At 43.5% G+C, this 18,868-nt stretch overlaps 1 protein-coding gene across 13 annotated transcripts in view; it reads left to right on the top strand.

Annotated features, from left to right (window-relative positions):
• Positions 1–18,868, top strand: part of OXR1 (oxidation resistance 1) — a 452,056-nt gene that overhangs the window by 351,502 nt on the left and 81,686 nt on the right. For 11 of the 13 annotated variants that reach the window (XM_043539189.1, XM_043539186.1, XM_043539185.1 and 8 more), the window contains one exon: positions 264–416. In XM_043539189.1, coding sequence (XP_043395124.1) covers positions 264–416 — 153 coding nt within the window. Of the gene's footprint in view, positions 1–263; positions 417–16,837; positions 17,003–18,868 lie in introns of all 13 variants that reach the window. The other 2 variants (XM_043539183.1, XM_043539182.1) reach the window with 1 other exon arrangement.

Below are 18,868 nucleotides of genomic sequence, written 5' to 3'. Positions count from 1 at the left end.
TTCACTGAAGTCAAGCTATGCTTCAGTGGAACTATGCCGATTTCCATTTGCTGAGGATAATGGCCCTTTTATATCTGGTCTGTTTTTCAGTTTAATGTACCGGGAGCCATGATTTCAGTTTTTCTGTCAAATGCTCTTGGAACAAAAAGTAGATGACTTTTAAATGTTGAACTAAGAAACTAGTGAAGCATACATAAATGTACAGGACACAAAGGAGAGTATTCTTTTTTGTACTCTGGAAAATAATGTCTTTCCTTTTGTAGGATCCAGATGGGCTTCAGCGAAATGAGGCAGCTACTTCACCAGCTTATGCATGTTTTCGTCCTGCAAGAGTGGTATCATCCACGTCAGAGGAGGAAGAAGCATTTACTGAAAAATTTCTCAAAATTAATTGCAAGTACATGACTTATGGCAAGGTACTTAAACTCCTCTCTCTAACTCTTAAACCATGCTATATGTTTTTATATAAACTTTAGAGGTTTTTTTTTTAAATGGGAAGTACATGTAATTCACGTCACAGTAATAGACTGATATTTGTTTCATACGTTTTTCCTAAGCATTCTCTCTAGATTCCCAGACTCTTTTTTGCCTTGACACATCAAGAGAACAGATTTATAATCCAACTAGTTGTGACAGGTTTCCTTGTAGCAACATTGTACGGTGACTGCATGTGCCTTGTGGACATGTAGGTTGTATAGCCCTCCCATACTAGCAGTCCCTAAGGGTGACTTCCTAGTTGGTCTCTGATGACCGTATGTATGTACTTGTCTTTGAGTACATATTTCTTGTTGCCTTAAAATTTTAGGGTTTTTTTTAGTTTGTTAGGATTATAAATAGTCTTTGCTTCCACTTTATTTTTAATTTGTGTGTGTGTATATGTGTATATATAAATGAAATTTTAAAATCTCATGCAATGGAAGTATCCCAAGTATAGCAAAATGTCCCTTGTATGGCTAGAGCATGTCTTCTGAAGCAAATGTCCTGAAGTCTAATAAGCTTTAGCCCAGTTCACAAGTATTGGAGCTCTGTCCAAGTATGCTGGAGGCAACCAGTTGATTTACTAGGAACTGAGATTTTCCTCTAAAGCCTTCAGCTAAGTCCACTAATGAAGAATTCCATGTCACAGAAATGAATGGGTCTAGGAAGTGGATTAGCAAGTCCTGGGGAGTCTGAGGTGCTTTATGTCTTAACGTAGGCAACTCATTCAGCTTGCATTCAAAGTCCTTTGGGTTGTTTTCTGAGTATATGCTCTTTCCGCCTTCTGGGCTATAGATAAAGCTTCTGTTACTCCTCAATCCAGGCCTACACTAGGAGCACTTAATTGATATAGCTATAGAGTATAGTGTATTGGCAAAGCACGGTTAGTGTGGACTCAGCTGATGTAGGCCAAACTGCACTTCTGCCAGTATATTTTATTCCAGCAGTCCCCGAGTGAAATAAGCCGTACTGGCAAATTTGGCCTAGTATAACTGTATCTGTATTAAGTACAATTGAAATTGCCAGCACGGCTATGTTGGTGGCAGCTTGCACCTCATCACATCCCTGAATGACTTAGCTATGCTGGCAAAATTTTCATAGTGTAGACCTGTACTCATTTTACCAAAAAAAACTGACTTTGCTTGTAATCCAGTGTGGTCCACAGTGGGTTTACTTCACTCCTTGTCCTCCTCTCCTAGGTGGGACTTTAAGTTGATGGGATATCTCTTTGAGCTCTTATTAGCTTTCCCTTGGGTTTCTGTAAAGTACACTTTTCGAATTGCCATATTCTCAGGTGGAAGAGTGAGAACTGCAGGTGTTGATTATGAACTTTCCATTCCAAAGGACAAAACACCCCTGCTTCTTTCTTCAAGTTACTCCCTAAAGATCACCCAGTTACCTTGCTATTCTTTGTTGCTTTGATTCATGTCATAGAATAATAGAAGATTAGGATTGTAAGAGACCTCAGGAGATCATCTAGTCCAACCCCCTGCTCAAAGCAGGACCAACCCCAACTAAATCATCCTGGTCAGGGCTTTGTCAAGCCAGGCCTTAAAAACCACTAAGGATGGAGATTCCACCACCTCCCTATGTAACCCATTCCAGTGCTTCACCGCCCTCCTAGTGAAATATTTTCCCGTAATATCCAACCTAGACCTCCCGCACTGCAACTTGAGACCATGAATTCTTGTTCTGTCATCTGCCACCACTGAGAATAGCTGAGCTCCATCCTCTTTGGAACCCCCTTTCACGTAGTTGAAGGCTGCTATCAAATCCCCCCTCACTCTTCTCTATTGCAGACTAAATAAGCCCAGTTCCTTCAGCCTCTCCTCATAAGTCATGAGCCCCAGTTCCCTAATCATTTTCGTTGCCTTCTGCTGGACTCTCTCCAATTTGTCCACATCCCTTTCTGTAGTGAGGGCCCCAAAACTGGATGCAGTTGTGGCCTCACCAGTGTCAAATAGAGGGGAATAATCACTTCCCTCGATCTGCTGGCAATGCTCCTACTAATGCAGCCCAATATGCTGTTAGCCTTCTTGGCAACAAGGGCACACTGTTGACTCATATCCAGCTTCTCGTCCACTGTAATCCCCAGGTCCTTTTCTGCAGAACTGCTGCTTAGCCAGTCGGTCCCCAGCCTGAAGCAGTGCATAGGATTCTTCCATCCTAAGTGCAGGACTCTGCACTTGTCCTTGTTGAACCTCATCAGATTTATTTTAGCCCAATCCTCCAATTTGTCTAGGTCACTCTGGACCCTATCCCTACCCTCCAGCCTATCTACCACTCCTACCCTCTCTTGCAAAGTCAAGCTGTTAGCTCTCAGTATGCATTTTATAGACATGCGGTTTTTCTATTTTGAAAAGAATAAGGGTATTGTGATAGGGTGCACAAATCTCAGAGTGGGCCAGAAAGGATTAAAGGACGGTACTGGGCACAGGTAGCCCTGCCCCACCAGCCCTGAAGAGCATGCTCCAACTGGAGACACAGGGTTGAACAGGGATCAATCCAGTTTAGAGGAGAGGAGTACAGACCAACCCTGAAGTTTCCTGACAAGGGGGCAAGAGAAGCCTCTCTGAGGGAAGAGAACAATATGCTGAGCCCAGCTGGGGCTGATGGTTTGGTTTCTTTTTCATTTTTCTTTTTTCCTTATCTGGGACCAGAAGCTGAGGGAGGAAAGGAGTAGTAGGAAGTACCCCAGGGAGGATAACTCAGAGGCAAAACGCTGTTGACCCTCTTAGGTCTCTTTGTCAGGCCCTGATGGAGTGGGTGGATCCCAGGCTCCCCTGCCACTGTCCTCAGGACTGGGTGGGCATTAACCAGTAGGCGATGCAGCCCACTAAAGTCCCTGTTACAGGCATGTTTACAGAAACAATTCATGTGTTTGTGGTCATGTCTAAAAAGACCACAAAGTAATCTTCCTCTTACAGAGTTAATCCATCGTGAATAGAGCTCCTTGACTTCTGCAGCGGCCAGTGTAGCTGACCCCATGGCCCCCCAAGCAGCTAGCCCTGGGGACCGCTGCTCAGGTGGCCCTGGAGACAGCCACACTGGCCGTAGCTGGAGCAGCTCTGCAGCCAGCCTCTTGGGCAGCCCCACAGCCAGCCGTTCCGGGGCCAGCCTCATCAGCTGCTGTTCTGGTGACCCTGGGCAGCTGGCCCTGGGGACCTCCTGAGCAGCAGCCAATGCAGGTGGCCCTGGGGACCTCCTGAGCAGCGGTCCAGGAGCAGCCACTGGTCCCCACCCCCATGGAACCCCCTCCCCCCACCACCCACCCCTGGTGGCAGTGGCCAGAGCAGCCACTGGTACTGCAGGCTCCTCCCCTGGGGTTTCCTCCTGGCTGCTGGTGCTGTGGGCTCCCCCCCGCCCCCACCAAAAAAGATTCAGTCGTGGGTATTTATGGTATAAGTCACGAATAAGTCACTGGTCATGATTTTTTGTGTTTTGCCCGTGACCTGTCTGTGACTTTCACTAAAAATACCCATGATTAAATTATAGCCTTAATCCTGAAGTTTTCAGGCCTCTCATTTATTTTGAAGTCCAGACTTCTGGATTTCTACGTTCCACTCTTTGGAGTTTTTACCCTAAATTCTAAATCCTCTCTTTTGGCATGTTGAAGTATTTCCTGCACCTCTACTTGACTGGGAAACCTTCAGAGTTGGTAGGTGGTTGGTTCTAATAAAATCTTTATTTCTCCATATTGAACCAAAATTTCCTTCTGTTGTCTGGGGACGGAAGAGGGCCCCTTTCAGTTGTGCCTAAGGGATTTAGGAGTACAAGTCCAGCTGGCTGAGGTGGTGAGTCAGAGGGTGGGATATTTGCCAGTGAATGCCTTACTGCTAAAGGATGAACTAGCATTCGGCTGAGCCCTCAAGGGTTAACACATTATTAATGTAGCCTCACACTCTACAAGGCAGGATGAATGGAGGGAGGGGAGAGAGCACGGCAGAGAGAGACACAGTGTGTGTGAGAGAGAGAGAGAGAGAAACGCGCATTGCCCTTTTAAGTACACTGCCTTTTTTAAGTAGATCAGCAAATTGAGACAGCAGCTGCTGCCAGCAAGCTCCCTCCATCCTGAGCCCTGTCATGTCCCCCACATTCTGTAGAGGTGGGGCACAGAAGAGGGGGACACCCTGACAATAGCACCCTTCTTCCTCTGCACAGCAAGCAGGAGGCTCCTGGGAGCAGCTCCAAGGGAGAGGGCAGGAGCAGCACATGGCAATGGTGGTAGGGATAGCTGAACTGCCCGGCAATTGATAGCCTGCCGGGCGGCTGCCGCACAGGGAACTTAGGGGAGCTGACAGGGGATCTGCCGATCTACCCTGGTTCCAAGCCCCCACCAGCTAGCTCCACACTAAGTTAGGAGTTACTGTAGGAGGCACTTTCATGGTTGCAAGGACAGATCCCTGTCCAGATCTGCCTGTAAAAGAAGGGGTCCCTTCCTGAGCCTGTCCAGGCCTTTGTGTGCAGATCTGATGGCTCTAGGACCTCTAAAGACCTCCAGGCTGGAGGGTAAAGCCTGTAAGAAAATGGATCAGTCAGCACTGTTGATGGCTTCAGCTCTGAAACACAAGGACCGACACCTACCAGCTCCATCCAGAAGTGTGGGACCTGATTCTTACTCTGTGCCGGCCTGTCCTTCAAAGGCCTGCCCCACTACAACTTCCCAAGATACATCCTAGCCATCAGTCCTGACTGTCGGAACGCCCCAAACACTGGGTCGTACAGACACCTACACTACGGCGGAGGATATTTTGCTTCCTTACCCTCTGTCTCCTCTCCGGCCCAGTCCTCCTGAGAGAGATTGCCACACTGGAGGATGAAACTGCATCGGCGACCTTAAAACATCTCCTCTCCAACTCCCAGGCAGGAGTACCCACCCTCTGGTACTGTCGGCTTCACCAATGGAGAGAGAGCAGTTCTTAGACTGAGTCGCACTCTGGCTGATCCATCATCTCCTAGTAAAAATCTGAGCTCTGACAGGCAATCAGATCTGAACAGCATCGTGCCAAATATGACTTTCCTAGGGGCTGCTGGAACCTGATATCATGGGTTCCCTCCATCCAGTAAGTCCCTCCTTTTGGCCTTATCGGGGAGGTGCCCCAGCTCCATCCATGAATTATACCACAACTCTCCAATGTTGCATCCACTGAATCTGTCAGAGGACGAGGAGGAGAACACTGATCTGAATCTGCAGGTATCAATAAGAACTAGGGCTGTCAAGCGATTTAAAAAAATTTGTGATTAATCACATGATTAAAAAATAATAGAATATCATTTATTTAAATACTTTTGGATGACTTCTACATTTTCAAATATATTTCAATTACAACACAAAATACAAAGTCTACACTGCTCATTTTATTTCCGATTACGAATATTTGCACTGTAAAAAAACAAAATAAATAGTATATTTCAATTCATCTAATACAAGTACTGTAGTATAATCTCTTTATAATGAAAGCTGTACTTAAAAATGGAAAATTATGTACAAAAAAACTACATTTAAAAAATAAAACAATGTAAAACTTTAGAACTTACAAGTCCACTTACCACTCAGTCCTACTTCAGCCAATCGCTCAGACAAACAAGTTTGTTTACAATTTGCAGGAGATGATGCTGCCCACATATTGTTTACAATGTCACCTGAAAGCGAGAACAGGCATTCTCATGGCACTGTGTTGTAGCAGGCGTCACAAGATATTTGTGCCAGATGCACTAAAGAGTCATATGTCCCTTCTTGCTTCAACCACCATTCCAGAAGATATGCGTCCATTCTGATGACGATGGGTTCTGCTTGATACCAATCCAAAGCAGAGCAGACCAACGCATGTTCATTTTCATCTTCTGAGTCAGATGCCACCAGCAGAAGGTTGATTTTCTTTTTTGGTGGTTCGGGTTCTCTAGTTTCCGCATGGGAGTGTTGCTCTTTTAAGACATCTGAAAGTATTCTCCACACCTCGTCCCTCTCAGATTTTGGCAGGCATTTCAGATTCTTAAACCTTGGGTCGAGTGCTGTATCTATTCTAAGAAATCTCATATTGGTACTTTCTTTGCATTTTGTCAAATCTGCTGTGGAAGTGTTCTTAAAATGAACGTGTGCTGGGTCATCATCCGAGACTGCTAGAACATGAAATATATGGCAGAATGCAGGTTAAACCGAACAGGAGACATACAATTCTCCCCCAAGGAGTTCAGTCACAAATTTAATTAACACATTTTTTTTTTAATGAGCATCATCCGTGTGGAAGCATGTCCTCTGGAATGGTGGCTGAAGCATGAATGAATGAACATATGAATGTTTAGCATAGCACATAAATACCTTGCAACGCCAGCTACAAAAGTGCCATCCGAACGCCTGTTCTCACTTTCAGGTGACATTGTAAATAAGAAGCAGTCAGCAGTATTTCCTGTAAATGTAAACAAACTTGTTTGAACAAGCAGTAGGATTCAGTGGACTTGTAGGCTCTAAAGTTTTACATTGTTTTGTTTGAGTGCAGTTATGAAATAAAAAAATCTACATTTGTAAGTTACACTTTCAAGATAAAGAGATTGCACTACAGTATTTGTATGAGGTGAATTGAAAAATACTATTTTACTTCATTTTTACAGTGCAAATATTTGTAATAAAAAATATGAAATGAGCACTGTACACTTTGTATTAGAAATCAATATATTTGAAAATGTAGAAAAACATCCAAAAATATTTAATAAATTTCAATTGGTATTCTATTTAACAATGCAATTAATCGTGATTAATTTTTTAATTAGTTTATTTTTTTGAGTTAATTGCGTGAGTTAACTGGGTTTGACAGCCTTAATAAAAACCTCATCCTTGTCTCCTAATGAAGCTGTCACTCCATCCTCACCATCTCTGCCTGAGAAATATAGGCAGTACCAGGAACTACTTCAGAGGATAGTCAGTGACCTCCATATAGCATTGGATGAAGTTCAGGACTCTCAGCACTGGCTCCTAGCCGTTCTGCAGCCTACAGATCCAAGCAAGGTGGTGCTCCTGGTTAATGAGGCCAGCATGGAACCAGACCGAGTGGTCTGGCATACCCCAGCATCATGTGCCCTCACATCTAAGAAGGTGAGACACTATTTTGCGAAAGGGGCTGAACTTCTTTTCTCCCACCAAGTACCTAACTCCCAGGTTCTTCAGGTAGCCATGGAGAGAGCTAGATGGCAGTGTGAGGTGAGAGGCAAAGTGTTGTCATGGGTCAAAAACTGGCTAGGAGACAGAAAGCAAAGTGTAGGATTAAATGACGAACTTAAACTTTTGCCATGATTAAACATGGGTGCAAGGAGGTCTCAAGTTTCCGAATGTCGTAGTGGAGCAGTAGCTCTGCTACAGTTAGGGTTGAGAGTTGCATGCTGTTTAAAAGGTTATTTGAAGGTGGGGATCTCAGACTGGCTACCTGCTTCTCTGGCATTTGTGGTTCCAGAGGGGGGTAGGGCCCAACCGCTGCTGATGGCCCTGGGGGAGGGGGCTACTGCTGCCTCCCCTCCCCCCGCCCCCAGCTCAGTCACTGCCCAGGAGGCTGTGGCCACATGAAAAGCCCCCTGGTGGCAATGGTGGCCGCATTTGAGAAACCGGCCCTTAGTAGTTTTCAGAGATTGTGTGTGTTCATGTTCCTTGCTCTCTGCTTGTGTTCTTCAAGGGCTTCTTCGGAGGTTTTGCCTGGAGACTAAAACTTCTGGTTTAAGAATGATACTTGAAAGTGCTCTAAAATCCACATGAAGATTCTGATTTTATTTTTGAAGTGTTTTCAAGGAAATCAGCATTATTTAGTTTGAGAAGATGAAATACTTGAGGTCACAAGCAGTTAAGTAAATGTAATCTTCCTGAACAATGGGAATCAGTTTGACCAAACAGAATCAAGTCATTGGGGTCACTTGATCAAGGGATTCCTAAAAAACAGTGTGCCTAACATGAGCTGCTACTAGCATTTCCACATTCTCTAGCTCTGTACCAAACGTTTTAAGAATATGGTGGTCAGATCGGGGGGTGGGTGGGTGGGCAGGGAGCAGATGGGGAGAAGGATTTGGAGCATTGGAGAGAGGGGGGAGGGAGAGAGAGAGAGTGTGGGGGGCGGCGGGGGGGGGGGGGGTTGGGAGCATGAGGGTTTGGGGCCTGTCTCCTTTTCCAGCCCTTGCACCTTAGGTTTGTGTTCTGACCCAGCTGCTGAAGAGCCAGCACACTCCTAGACAACTACCCTGATCAGTTCAAACACTAATTTTTTGAAAATCCAGTTTAATGGTTAGATCTTTGACGAGGGAACTGGGTGTCAAAAAAAAAAAAAAAGTAGCTTTTCTGTGATACCTCAACAAATATTGTTGTCAGAGACCTTTGCTCTCTGGGAACACTGAAGCACTTACAGAAAAGAGCCATAAAGAGGAAAGCTGGGCACCTTCTCCTCCAGTGACATATTTGAGGGGGAAGGGAAGTGGACTCATTTCTGTCTTTCCCCTCTCCTGCCTGATTTCTCCCCATGGCTTCTCCACCAGCCCAAGGGAGGGGGCTCTAGGGCTCCTTTTTCCTCTGCTGTTCCCCCCCTTGGGGGAGGAACCAAGAAATAATCATTTCTCCATGCTGCTTCCAGTAGTGGGGAATGGGCTCCAGGCTGACCCTTCTTTCCTGCTCCTGTTGTTTCTAGGGGAAACGGGGAGGTCAGAGCAGTACAGGAGAGAGTGGGGAAGAAAGGAGGAGACAACAAATGAAATTCAGTACTGATAAATGTGAAGTAATGCACTTTGGAGGGAAAAAATTGAACTGCTTATGCTTTTTAGGATTCTAAATTAACTGTACTACCACAGGTAAGGGACTTGAATGTCAATGAAGACTTCTGCTCAATGGGCAGCTGGAGTCAAATAGTAAACAATATGGTAGGACGCATAAGGAATGAGATGGTGAATAATAAGGAGAATACTATAAAGCCTTTATATAAATCTGTGGTGCGGCCCCATATAGAATACTATATTTAATAATGAGCACCCAGGTCTCAAAAGGTTACTGCTGTATTCAAGGAGGTTCAGAAAAGGAGAACGGGAATTGTTGAGAGAGCACAGGAAAAACTCCCATGAAGAGAAATTGAAAAAAATTAGGAGCCTATCTTAGAAAGGAGGTGAATAAGAGGAGACATGGTAAAAGTATTTAAAATAATGAACGTAGATAGAGAGCTTCATTCACGCCTTATCTCATTACTCAAGAACAAGGGGACATTTAATGAAATTGAAAGGTTGCAAATTCAAAAGCAATACAAGGAAATGCTTTTTCACACAACATATAATTAAACTGTTGTGCTCTCTGCCATAGGAAGTTGATCTTAAGAACTGAAGATTCAAAAAGGGATTAGACACTTTTTTTTTAAAATTCACATCCAGAATATTAGTGTCAATGCTTAGAAATTTAGTGGAAGGAATATTAAACCTCGTGCTTCAGTGCTTAAGCCAATCTTCAATTACTAGAAATCAGGATGAGATGTAATATAGGAGTCACACCAGTGCACACCTGCATATTTGTCTCATTCTTACACCTTGCTCTCGAGCTTTTGGTGCTGACCACTGGGTCAGACAGGATATTGGACTCAATATGCCTTTGGTCTGATCCAGTCTGGTGATTCCATGTTTCTAACATGGAAGTAATTGTCTATAAGGAATATGCTTTCATAGAAAATTTTTATTTGTAAATTACTCCTGGGGGAAATCTGCACCTCTGTGTGTATGCAGAATTCATGTCCCTGCAGATTTCTTTGCTTCCCTGCAGAAAATGAGAGGGAAGCAAAGGGAAGCTGTAAGAATGGTCACACAACTCTCCCCAGCAGTCATTTCAGGCATCTGGAGCAGCCGATGGAGAGGTAAATCACTGCAGAGGGACAGGACAGGACTGGGGTCACCCCCAACCGGTGGCTCCTACCCTGCTCTGGACTCAGCTGCTAGTACGGGTTGGGGAGGACGGGACTTATTCTTCCCCTGCATGGAGCAGCCAGGGCAAGGCAAGATGCAGCCCCAGAAATCTCCTTGACTGCAGGACTGCAAGACTGCGCTGGGCATCACAAAATGGGGAAGAGATGGCCAGCCCTCTGTGGAGATAGAGGTGGTTAGGGACTATTTAGAAAAGCTGGACGTGCACAAGTCCATGGGGCCGGACGAGTTGCATCCGAGAGTGCTGAAGGAATTGGCGGCTGTGATTGCAGAGCCCTTGGCCATTATCTTTGAAAACTCGTGGCGAACGGGGGAAGTCCCGGATGACTGGAAAAAGGCTAATGTAGTGCCAATCTTCAAAAAAGGGAAGAAGGAGGATCCTGGGAACTACAGGCCAGTCAGCCTCACCTCACTCCCTGGAAAAATCATGGAGCAGGTCCTCAAAGAATCAATCCTGAAGCACTTACATGAGAGGAAAGTGATCAGGAACAGTCAGCATGGATTCACCAAGGGAAGGTCATGCCTGACTAATCTAATCGCCTTTTATGATGAGATTACTGGTTCTGTGGATGAAGGGAAAGCAGTGGATGTATTGTTTCTTGACTTTAGCAAAGCTTTTGACACGGTCTCCCACAGTATTCTTGTCAGCAAGTTAAAGAAGTATGGGCTGGATGAATGCACTATAAGGTGGGTAGAAAGCTGGCTAGATTGTCGGGCTCAACGGGTAGTGATCAATGGCTCCATGTCTAGTTGGCAGCCGGTGTCAAGTGGAGTGCCCCAGGGGTCGGTCCTGGGGCCGGTTTTGTTCAATATCTTCATAAATGATCTGGAGGATGGTGTGGATTGCACTCCCAGCAAATTTGCGGATGATACTAAACTGGGAGGAGTGGTAGATACGCTGGAGGGGAGGGATAGGATACAGAAGGACCTAGACAAATTGGAGGTTTGGGCCAAAAGAAATCTGATGAGGTTCAATAAGGATAAGTGCAGGGTCCTGCACTTAGGATGGAAGAATCCAATGCACCGCTACAGACTAGGGACCGAATGGCTAGGCAGCAGTTCTGCGGAAAAGGACCTAGGGGTGACAGTGGACGAGAAGCTGGATATGAGTCAGCAGTGTGCCCTTGTTGCCAAGAAGGCCAATGGCATTTTGGGATGTATAAGTAGGGGCATAGCGAGCAGATCGAGGGACGTGATCGTTCCCCTCTATTCGACACTGGTGAGGCCTCATCTGGAGTACTGTGTCCAGTTTTGGGCCCCACACTACAAGAAGGATGTGGATAAATTGGAGAGAGTCCAGCGAAGGGCAACAAAAATGATTAGGGGTCTAGAGCACATGACTTATGAGGAGAGGCTGAGGGAGCTGGGATTGTTTAGTCTGCAGAAGAGAAGAATGAGGGGGGATTTGATAGCTGCTTTCAACTACCTGAAAGGGGGTTCCAAAGAGGATGGCTCTAGACTGTTCTCAATGGTAGCAGATGACAGAACGAGGAGTAATGGTCTCAAGTTGCAATGGGGGAGGTTTAGATTGGATATTAGGAAAAACTTTTTCACTAAGAGGGTGGTGAAACACTGGAATGCGTTACCTAGGGAGGTGGTAGAATCTCCTTCCTTAGAGGTTTTTAAGGTCAGGCTTGACAAAGCCCTGGCTGGGATGATCTAACTGGGACTTGGTCCTGCTTCGAGCAGGGGGTTGGACTAGATGACCTTCTGGGGTCCCTTCCAACCCTGATATTCTATGATTCTAAGCTCCGTACCCTTCCACCTCCCCACTTCTTGCCCCCATCACTCCTCGCCTATGGGGCGGGGGAATCACTGTACAGGGAGCTGCTCCCCTCTCCACCTGATCTCTCTTTTTCCCCCCCCTCCCCCGCCAAGCCCTCAGCATCCAGAACGCCCACTGCACCTGTACCACTGCCAAGCTGCCCCACACACGCATCTGGACCCCCACCTCTGCACCCAGATGGCCCCTGCACTCAAACCTCCACCCCGATGAGACTCCCGACGAGTCCCCCGCACCTGGATCCCCATCCCAGTGAGCCACAACCAGCTTCACCCAGACCTCCACCCCACCAAGTCCCAGTCCCTCTGCTGAGCCCCAACTACCTTCACCTGGACTCCCCTGCAGAGTCCCATTGCCCCACACCTGGACCCCCCCACTGAGCCACCCATACCCAGATTGTCCCACACAGAACCCTCTCACACCACATCTGGTTTTCCCACACACACTAAGTCCCTCCCTACTTGGATTCTGCTGAGCTGAGCCTGTTTGCCCCACACCCAGATTGAAAGCCAGGGGTGGGTGGGTGAGAGACTCTGTCCCTGTTGCTTACTATCTTGGTGCACCTGGCATGAAGACGTAGGGCCCTGGGGTGTTTCTGGGGCAGGCCCGACTCTTGCATTGTGTCCGGGTCGGGTGCAGCTCACCGCCGAGTCTGTGTCGAGAGGGAGGAAAGAGGGGCGTTGCAGGGTCATCTTGCACTTCTGTGCAGCCAGTGGCCTGTGCTCCCCACTGCCATGCTGGAGCCTCCACATTTATTTATTGACAAATAAAATATGCAAAATTTTGTAGAACTTTAAAATATTGTGCACAGAATTTTTATTATTGGTGCAGAATTCCCTCAGGAATAGTAAACTGGGTGTCTCACTTTCACTCTCACACACATTATATCAATCAAATTAATTAGGAGCTAGAACAGCCCAAGCCATTATTTGAGAGAGAGCTCCCATCACTCAAGGAGAATCAGCCAATCTATAATTAGAAATTCTCATGCTACCAGCTGGCTAGATCCTCTGAATGCTCCCACATCTTTCTGACCTGGTGCCATAGACCCTCAGAATTTCATGAGTGCCCTACTTTGAGTTTTGCTTTCCACACCAGGCACGATATCCTGTTGCTGAAAGGAGGAACAGAGACCTGCATGCTTTGCACGTCAGTAATCCAACCAAGTTATGTTAACCTTTTGTCACATTTGCATCTCAAAGTATTTTTGTTCCTCCCATCAACCCTGTCACCCTTAGACAAAACTGTGATAGGATAGGACTTTTACAAACTGGGATCCAGAGCTAGTGTTAATGTGTTAGAAAACTTCCTTTTCTGTCAATCAGATAACGAATTGACTAGAAACTAGGCCATAAGATATGAAAAGAGGGGTGGGGAGGGGTGGGTGTGTTGCAAAACCACCAGCACAGTTGGCAGCACACTATTTGATAGTTCAGTTTTTATGCCTACTCAAGCCTTAACTTCTCTTGAGACTATGTTCTCATCACTAAGGTGGTCTTCGTTCATTGGTAGGGACACTAACAGTAGCAGTACAAGTTTCCATGCGCTTCCTGACTGCTGTTGGTAGTCTGTACATACCTATGGTCTCACGTTCCATCAGTTTGGCACATTCAATGAATACTAAATTCACAGTATGTTTATATTAACTATTTATAGCTTATTGTGTGTAATGTATATGAATTAGGGCTGTCAAACAATTAAAAAATTAATCAGTTTTAATCACACTGTTAATAGAATACCAGTTGAAATTTATTATAAATATTTTTGGATGGTTTTTCTACATTTTCAAATATATTGATTTTTAATTACAACATAGAATACAAAGTGTACAGTGCTCATTTTATTATTTTTACTACAAATATTTGCATTGTAAAAGGATAAACAAAAGAAATAATATTTTTCAATTCACACCATACAAGTACTGAAGTACGATCTGTTTATCATGGAAGTGCAGCTTACATATGTAGATTGTTTGTTTTGTTTTTGAGTGTAGTTATGTAACAAAAACAATGTAAAACTTTAGAGTGTACAAGTCCACTCAGTCCTACTGCTCGTTCAGCCAATTGCTAAGGCAAACAAGTTTGTTTACATTTACAGGAAATCTTTTTTTTACAGTGCACATATTTTAACTAAAAATAATAATATAACATGAGCACTGTACACTTTGTATTGTGTTGTAATTTAAATCAATATATTTGAAAATGTAGAAATACATCCAAAAATATTTATAATAAATTTCAATTGGTATTCTATTATTATTTAACAGTGCGATTAAAACCGCGATTAATTTTTTGGAGTTAATCGTGTGAGTTAAATGGGATTAATTGACAGCCCTAATATGAATCAAATGTGTATATAATAAAGCAGACTTATTAGTATAGGTTAGAAATCTGAATGAAGAGAATGTAAAATCAGGAACCATCCGCTATTGAGAAATCCACGATTACACAGGCTTCTTTGTTCAACTTGTGTTTAGTCTGTATGAAAAGGAATTTAATGGGAATGAGTGAGCTCTCCTAGTTTGTATACAGAAGAGCTGTAAAGGTTTTGTGAAAGCTGTGACAAAACTAGCATCCCTGAGGAGGAGTGGTTGTGCGATTTCTTTCACAGCACAGAATGCTTGTTGTCACCCCCGTAACATTACAAATGGGAAAGTCTGATGGAAGTATTAGTGATGCATTGGAGGGCCAACGTGTTCCTTTTCAACTGCTGAAGCTCTCTATTGTAGAGATAAGGAAGCTGCCACAAGTTAGTTTTTCTTCAGTGAGAGAAAGAAATAAACCCTGAAATCATTACAGGTGCATAGCTGAATCACAGCAAACAGCTTGCCAACAAGACTTGTTTGCTTAAAACAAAACAAAAAAGCTGGGCCAGCTCTTGGTCAAGAGTTATGAAATCCTACACTAAGTCTGCTTTATCCAAGGAGTCTGGAGTCAGCTGTTCATCTTGTGCTAAACATGAGCCGAAGAACACTATGGAAGTCTATAATGCACATCTAAGGACCTCCAAGGATTTTTTTTTTCCCCTTGTACTGTCTCCCCAGGCCCTGTAATATGGGGTACTTGGCTGGAGTTAGACCTTAAATGACTGACTTGAACTATTGGCGTTTAGGGGAGGAGCAGAAACATTTTTTTTTCCAAACTAGAGGCTCACAAGCTTTTTGTATTGCAGCTGTAGAACTGGAAAATTTGTCTTCCAGGCACTTCAAGGGCAGCTACCTAAAGATACACTTGGTGACTAAGGCAACTGGTATCTTTTTGATTTGTTTTGGGAAATCTCCAAGTACAATACAACGCCCTTTCTTTGAGTTTGTCCTCTTCCCCAAGGGTATTCACAGATTTTCATGTTGGCTGTAGGCCCACCAGCAGAAAGAGTGCATTTATAATCCTCTGTGCCTCAGTGATTAGCTTATAAAAACAAAGTCCTATCCAAGTTCGTCAAAACTTTATCTTTGAAATAAATTTTGTCCTTGATACTTCTCTGGAGTAAATTGAGGCAAACTGTTTTAGCTATTGTGGTAATACCTAGTAAATGTGAAAAACATGCTTGTCAGTATGTGGCAAAGTGAACTTTAGCAGAAGTAAACATACAGCTGATTCTTCGCACGTACCCTTTTGGATACTGTTTTAGTCTCTAGGATTCCCTTAACCAGCATAAAAATGGCTTGCAAAATTATTTTGTCTTGATGATTTGAAATCTGTTTTTCTTATTGGTGAGTGAAATAGCACTTGTATTTTTGTTTTTCACCATCATGTTAAAAAGTGGCAGATGTGGGGTTGAGAGGGTTCTACCTGGCCTGGTAAACTTTCATGACTTTCTTGAAGTGTCTGAGAATCCATAACTGAGAGCATGTATATGTTTCTCCACTTTAAATAAAGCTGAGCAGTTTGTCAGTGTAGGCAATAACCGTCAAGATGACAACTGAACACTAATGAAAAATGCTTTGCTTTTAGTGTGGGCATTTTGGGTCCTTCAACACTGTGTCCTTGATCCAGTAAGGAAGAGCTTAGGGTAGTAAACAGCCCAAGTAGAGATAAAGATCCAATCCTGGAAATGTGAATGTCCCAGTGCAGGCTATAGTACAACAAATCAGATTTTTTTTAAGGGTTTGGCGTCGTTTCCCCAAAGTTCTTTTGCTCATGAGACTATGCGGCCTCACTGTTCACAGTAAGAAAAGGAGTACTTGTGGCACCTTTAGCGACTAACCAATTTATTTGAGCATAAGCTTTTGTGAGCTACAGCTCACTTCATCGGATGCACTGTTCACAGTGTTGATTGTCCTGAAGATGATGAAATGAGGCATGATTGATGGAGAGCTTAGATTATGTTGAAAGCCATAAAGTAGACTTGCTGGGCTTGAATTTGGGGTTACCTTTTTCTTTTAAATCCTCACTCACTTCTGTATCTTTGCCAGCTTAATTTTTTAAGTAATTTTCTGTTCACTGTCGACCAGGCTACAAAGTTAGTCTCAAGCAATGAGTATCCATATCTAGTTAACTCTCTACTCTCCTTAAGACCAGGATTTAAAGAATACTATTTCAGAGTTGTTACGTATTTTGAGATCGGTTTTAAGAGCTGTAGCTCACGAAAGCTTATGCTCAAATAAATTTGTTAGTCTCTAAGGTGCCACAAGTCCTCCTTTTCTTTTTGCAGACACAGACTAACACAGCTGCTACTCTGAAAAATGTTGCCCCTCTGAATATCCTGATTCTGATGTTCCATTCCAGTGCGGACTTTCCTTTTTTTTACCTCTGCGATGGTAAACTTTTGGGGAAGACTTGTGTGACTGCTGTACATGCACTTAAGTACTACAGCAAAGTAAGCAGTATAAAAATCCTAGGTATATTTTTGGCCACCATCCAAGTAATTGCAAGGCTTTCTTCTCTTAGAGACAGACTACAGAATGGTCTGTAGTCTAGATCTGATCTAAATGTTTAACTGTGGTTACTACTTAGAACCTCATAATCCTGTGTTGGCCTTCTCTCTGAATCCAGAGTTTGGCTTCTGTTTCCTGGCACCCCAGGAACCATGATCTTTGCTTTCTCTGCTCTGGGCTCTGGCCACACTTAAAAATAAATAAATTAAAATCCTTAGGATTAAGCTGCAGCAATATCCTTTGTGTAAATTGTTTGTAGGATGCTGAACTGCTAGAGGTGCTGCCTTTCAGAAAAGACTTAACCATTGGTAGAGATTAATGTACTTCCATGCTTTAAAAGAAGTGAGTGTAAAAATGCCATCGCTTTTCTTCAGCAGATTTGGTCTTTGTGCAGTTTGGTTCTTTACTTTACTAGCAAAAAAGCCTTTATTCTCCCACAACTCTGGGTGCCTTGTGGTGCTAAGTAAAGTCTCTTCTGTCTCACATCAGTGGAGTTGTTACTAAAATTGCAGTTGCACAGTCTTTTTGTTGATTATGCGGGAATCTGAAACAACACTACTCTTTGTATGTATTATAGGTTGAGTTTACAGAACCTGTAGTTGGGTGGGGGGAGATGGAGAAGGGGAGTGATCTTGTAAATGGAGCAAATTTCACTTCCTAATGCCACTTTTGCCCATCTAAATGCTTTACTTTATCACAAAAGATGTTAAATCCCTGAATATGTAGTGTGCCTGTGAACTATTCATTTAAAAGACATTGTCAACTTGAAGTCTAATCACTTAAAAAAAAAAAAAAACAGAAATAGTTTTAAAGGTACTATGCCATCTCTTCAGTTTCCTCTACCAATGTTATGCTATTTACAACTCACTTTCCTATTTTTATAATGTGTATATTTTTCCCCCTGTTGTGTGGGTTGGTGGAAAACCCACACAGATGGGCAGAAGATGATGAATGGCTGAAGGAGAAACAGTGAAACTTAGCTATATATAAAGTGCCAGGAAATACGCAAAGCAAAATTGAAAAATATTCTCTAATCTTTCTTATAGTAATCTTAGTTGTTTTGTTAGAAACTTTCAGAAAAGAGGTTTAGCTTATTAAACAGTTTCAGTATCTCACCTAGGAGGTGGCTGAATTTCAGTGGTGAAGGATTGAGGCTCTGTATGAATTTGTGATTTCAAAACAAAAACACCAGAATATCTAAAATATCTAATGTAATCTGTTATATTAGTGACAAACATTATTACTCTTTGGTGTCTGTTTGTATTAGCTTTTAAATTTTTAGAAATCACTTAATTATCTCTTGCATGCATTGAACCAAAGGGATATTTAGTGTAACATTTTAAGGGAACTTTATTTTGTAATATGTTAGATTTAATAATGTAAAAGTAAAAATATCTTTTTACAAAATACAACATAAAGTATTTATTACATGCATTATTTCTTTATAATTACCTGATTGATGGGTCCATCAATTAGGAAAACCAGAGAGGTTTATGCCAGACACATAGGGTATGTCAACACTGCAAAAGAAGATCTAGACTTGGGCTCTTGCGATGGGGCAAAAAATCCTCCCTTGCCAGGTCTCAGAGGACAGGCCTGAGTCCAAACATCTACACTGCTATTTTCAGTTCACCCAAGCTCTAATACTCACTGCTGCAGGTCGTCTCTTGCAGTGTAGAGGTACCTGTACTTCTGCCACTTAGTATGAGGGGAAGCAGAGGCAAATGGCTAGCATAAAATGCTCTCTCTGGCTTACCTCTGAACTGGACAACTCTGAGAAGGGTCAAGCAGCAAACCTCTGAAACAAT

This window comes from Chelonia mydas, chromosome 2 (assembly GCF_015237465.2).
Source record: "Chelonia mydas isolate rCheMyd1 chromosome 2, rCheMyd1.pri.v2, whole genome shotgun sequence".
Lineage (NCBI taxonomy): Eukaryota > Metazoa > Chordata > Testudines > Cheloniidae > Chelonia > Chelonia mydas.
This window is presented reverse-complemented; position numbering and strand designations above follow the sequence as displayed.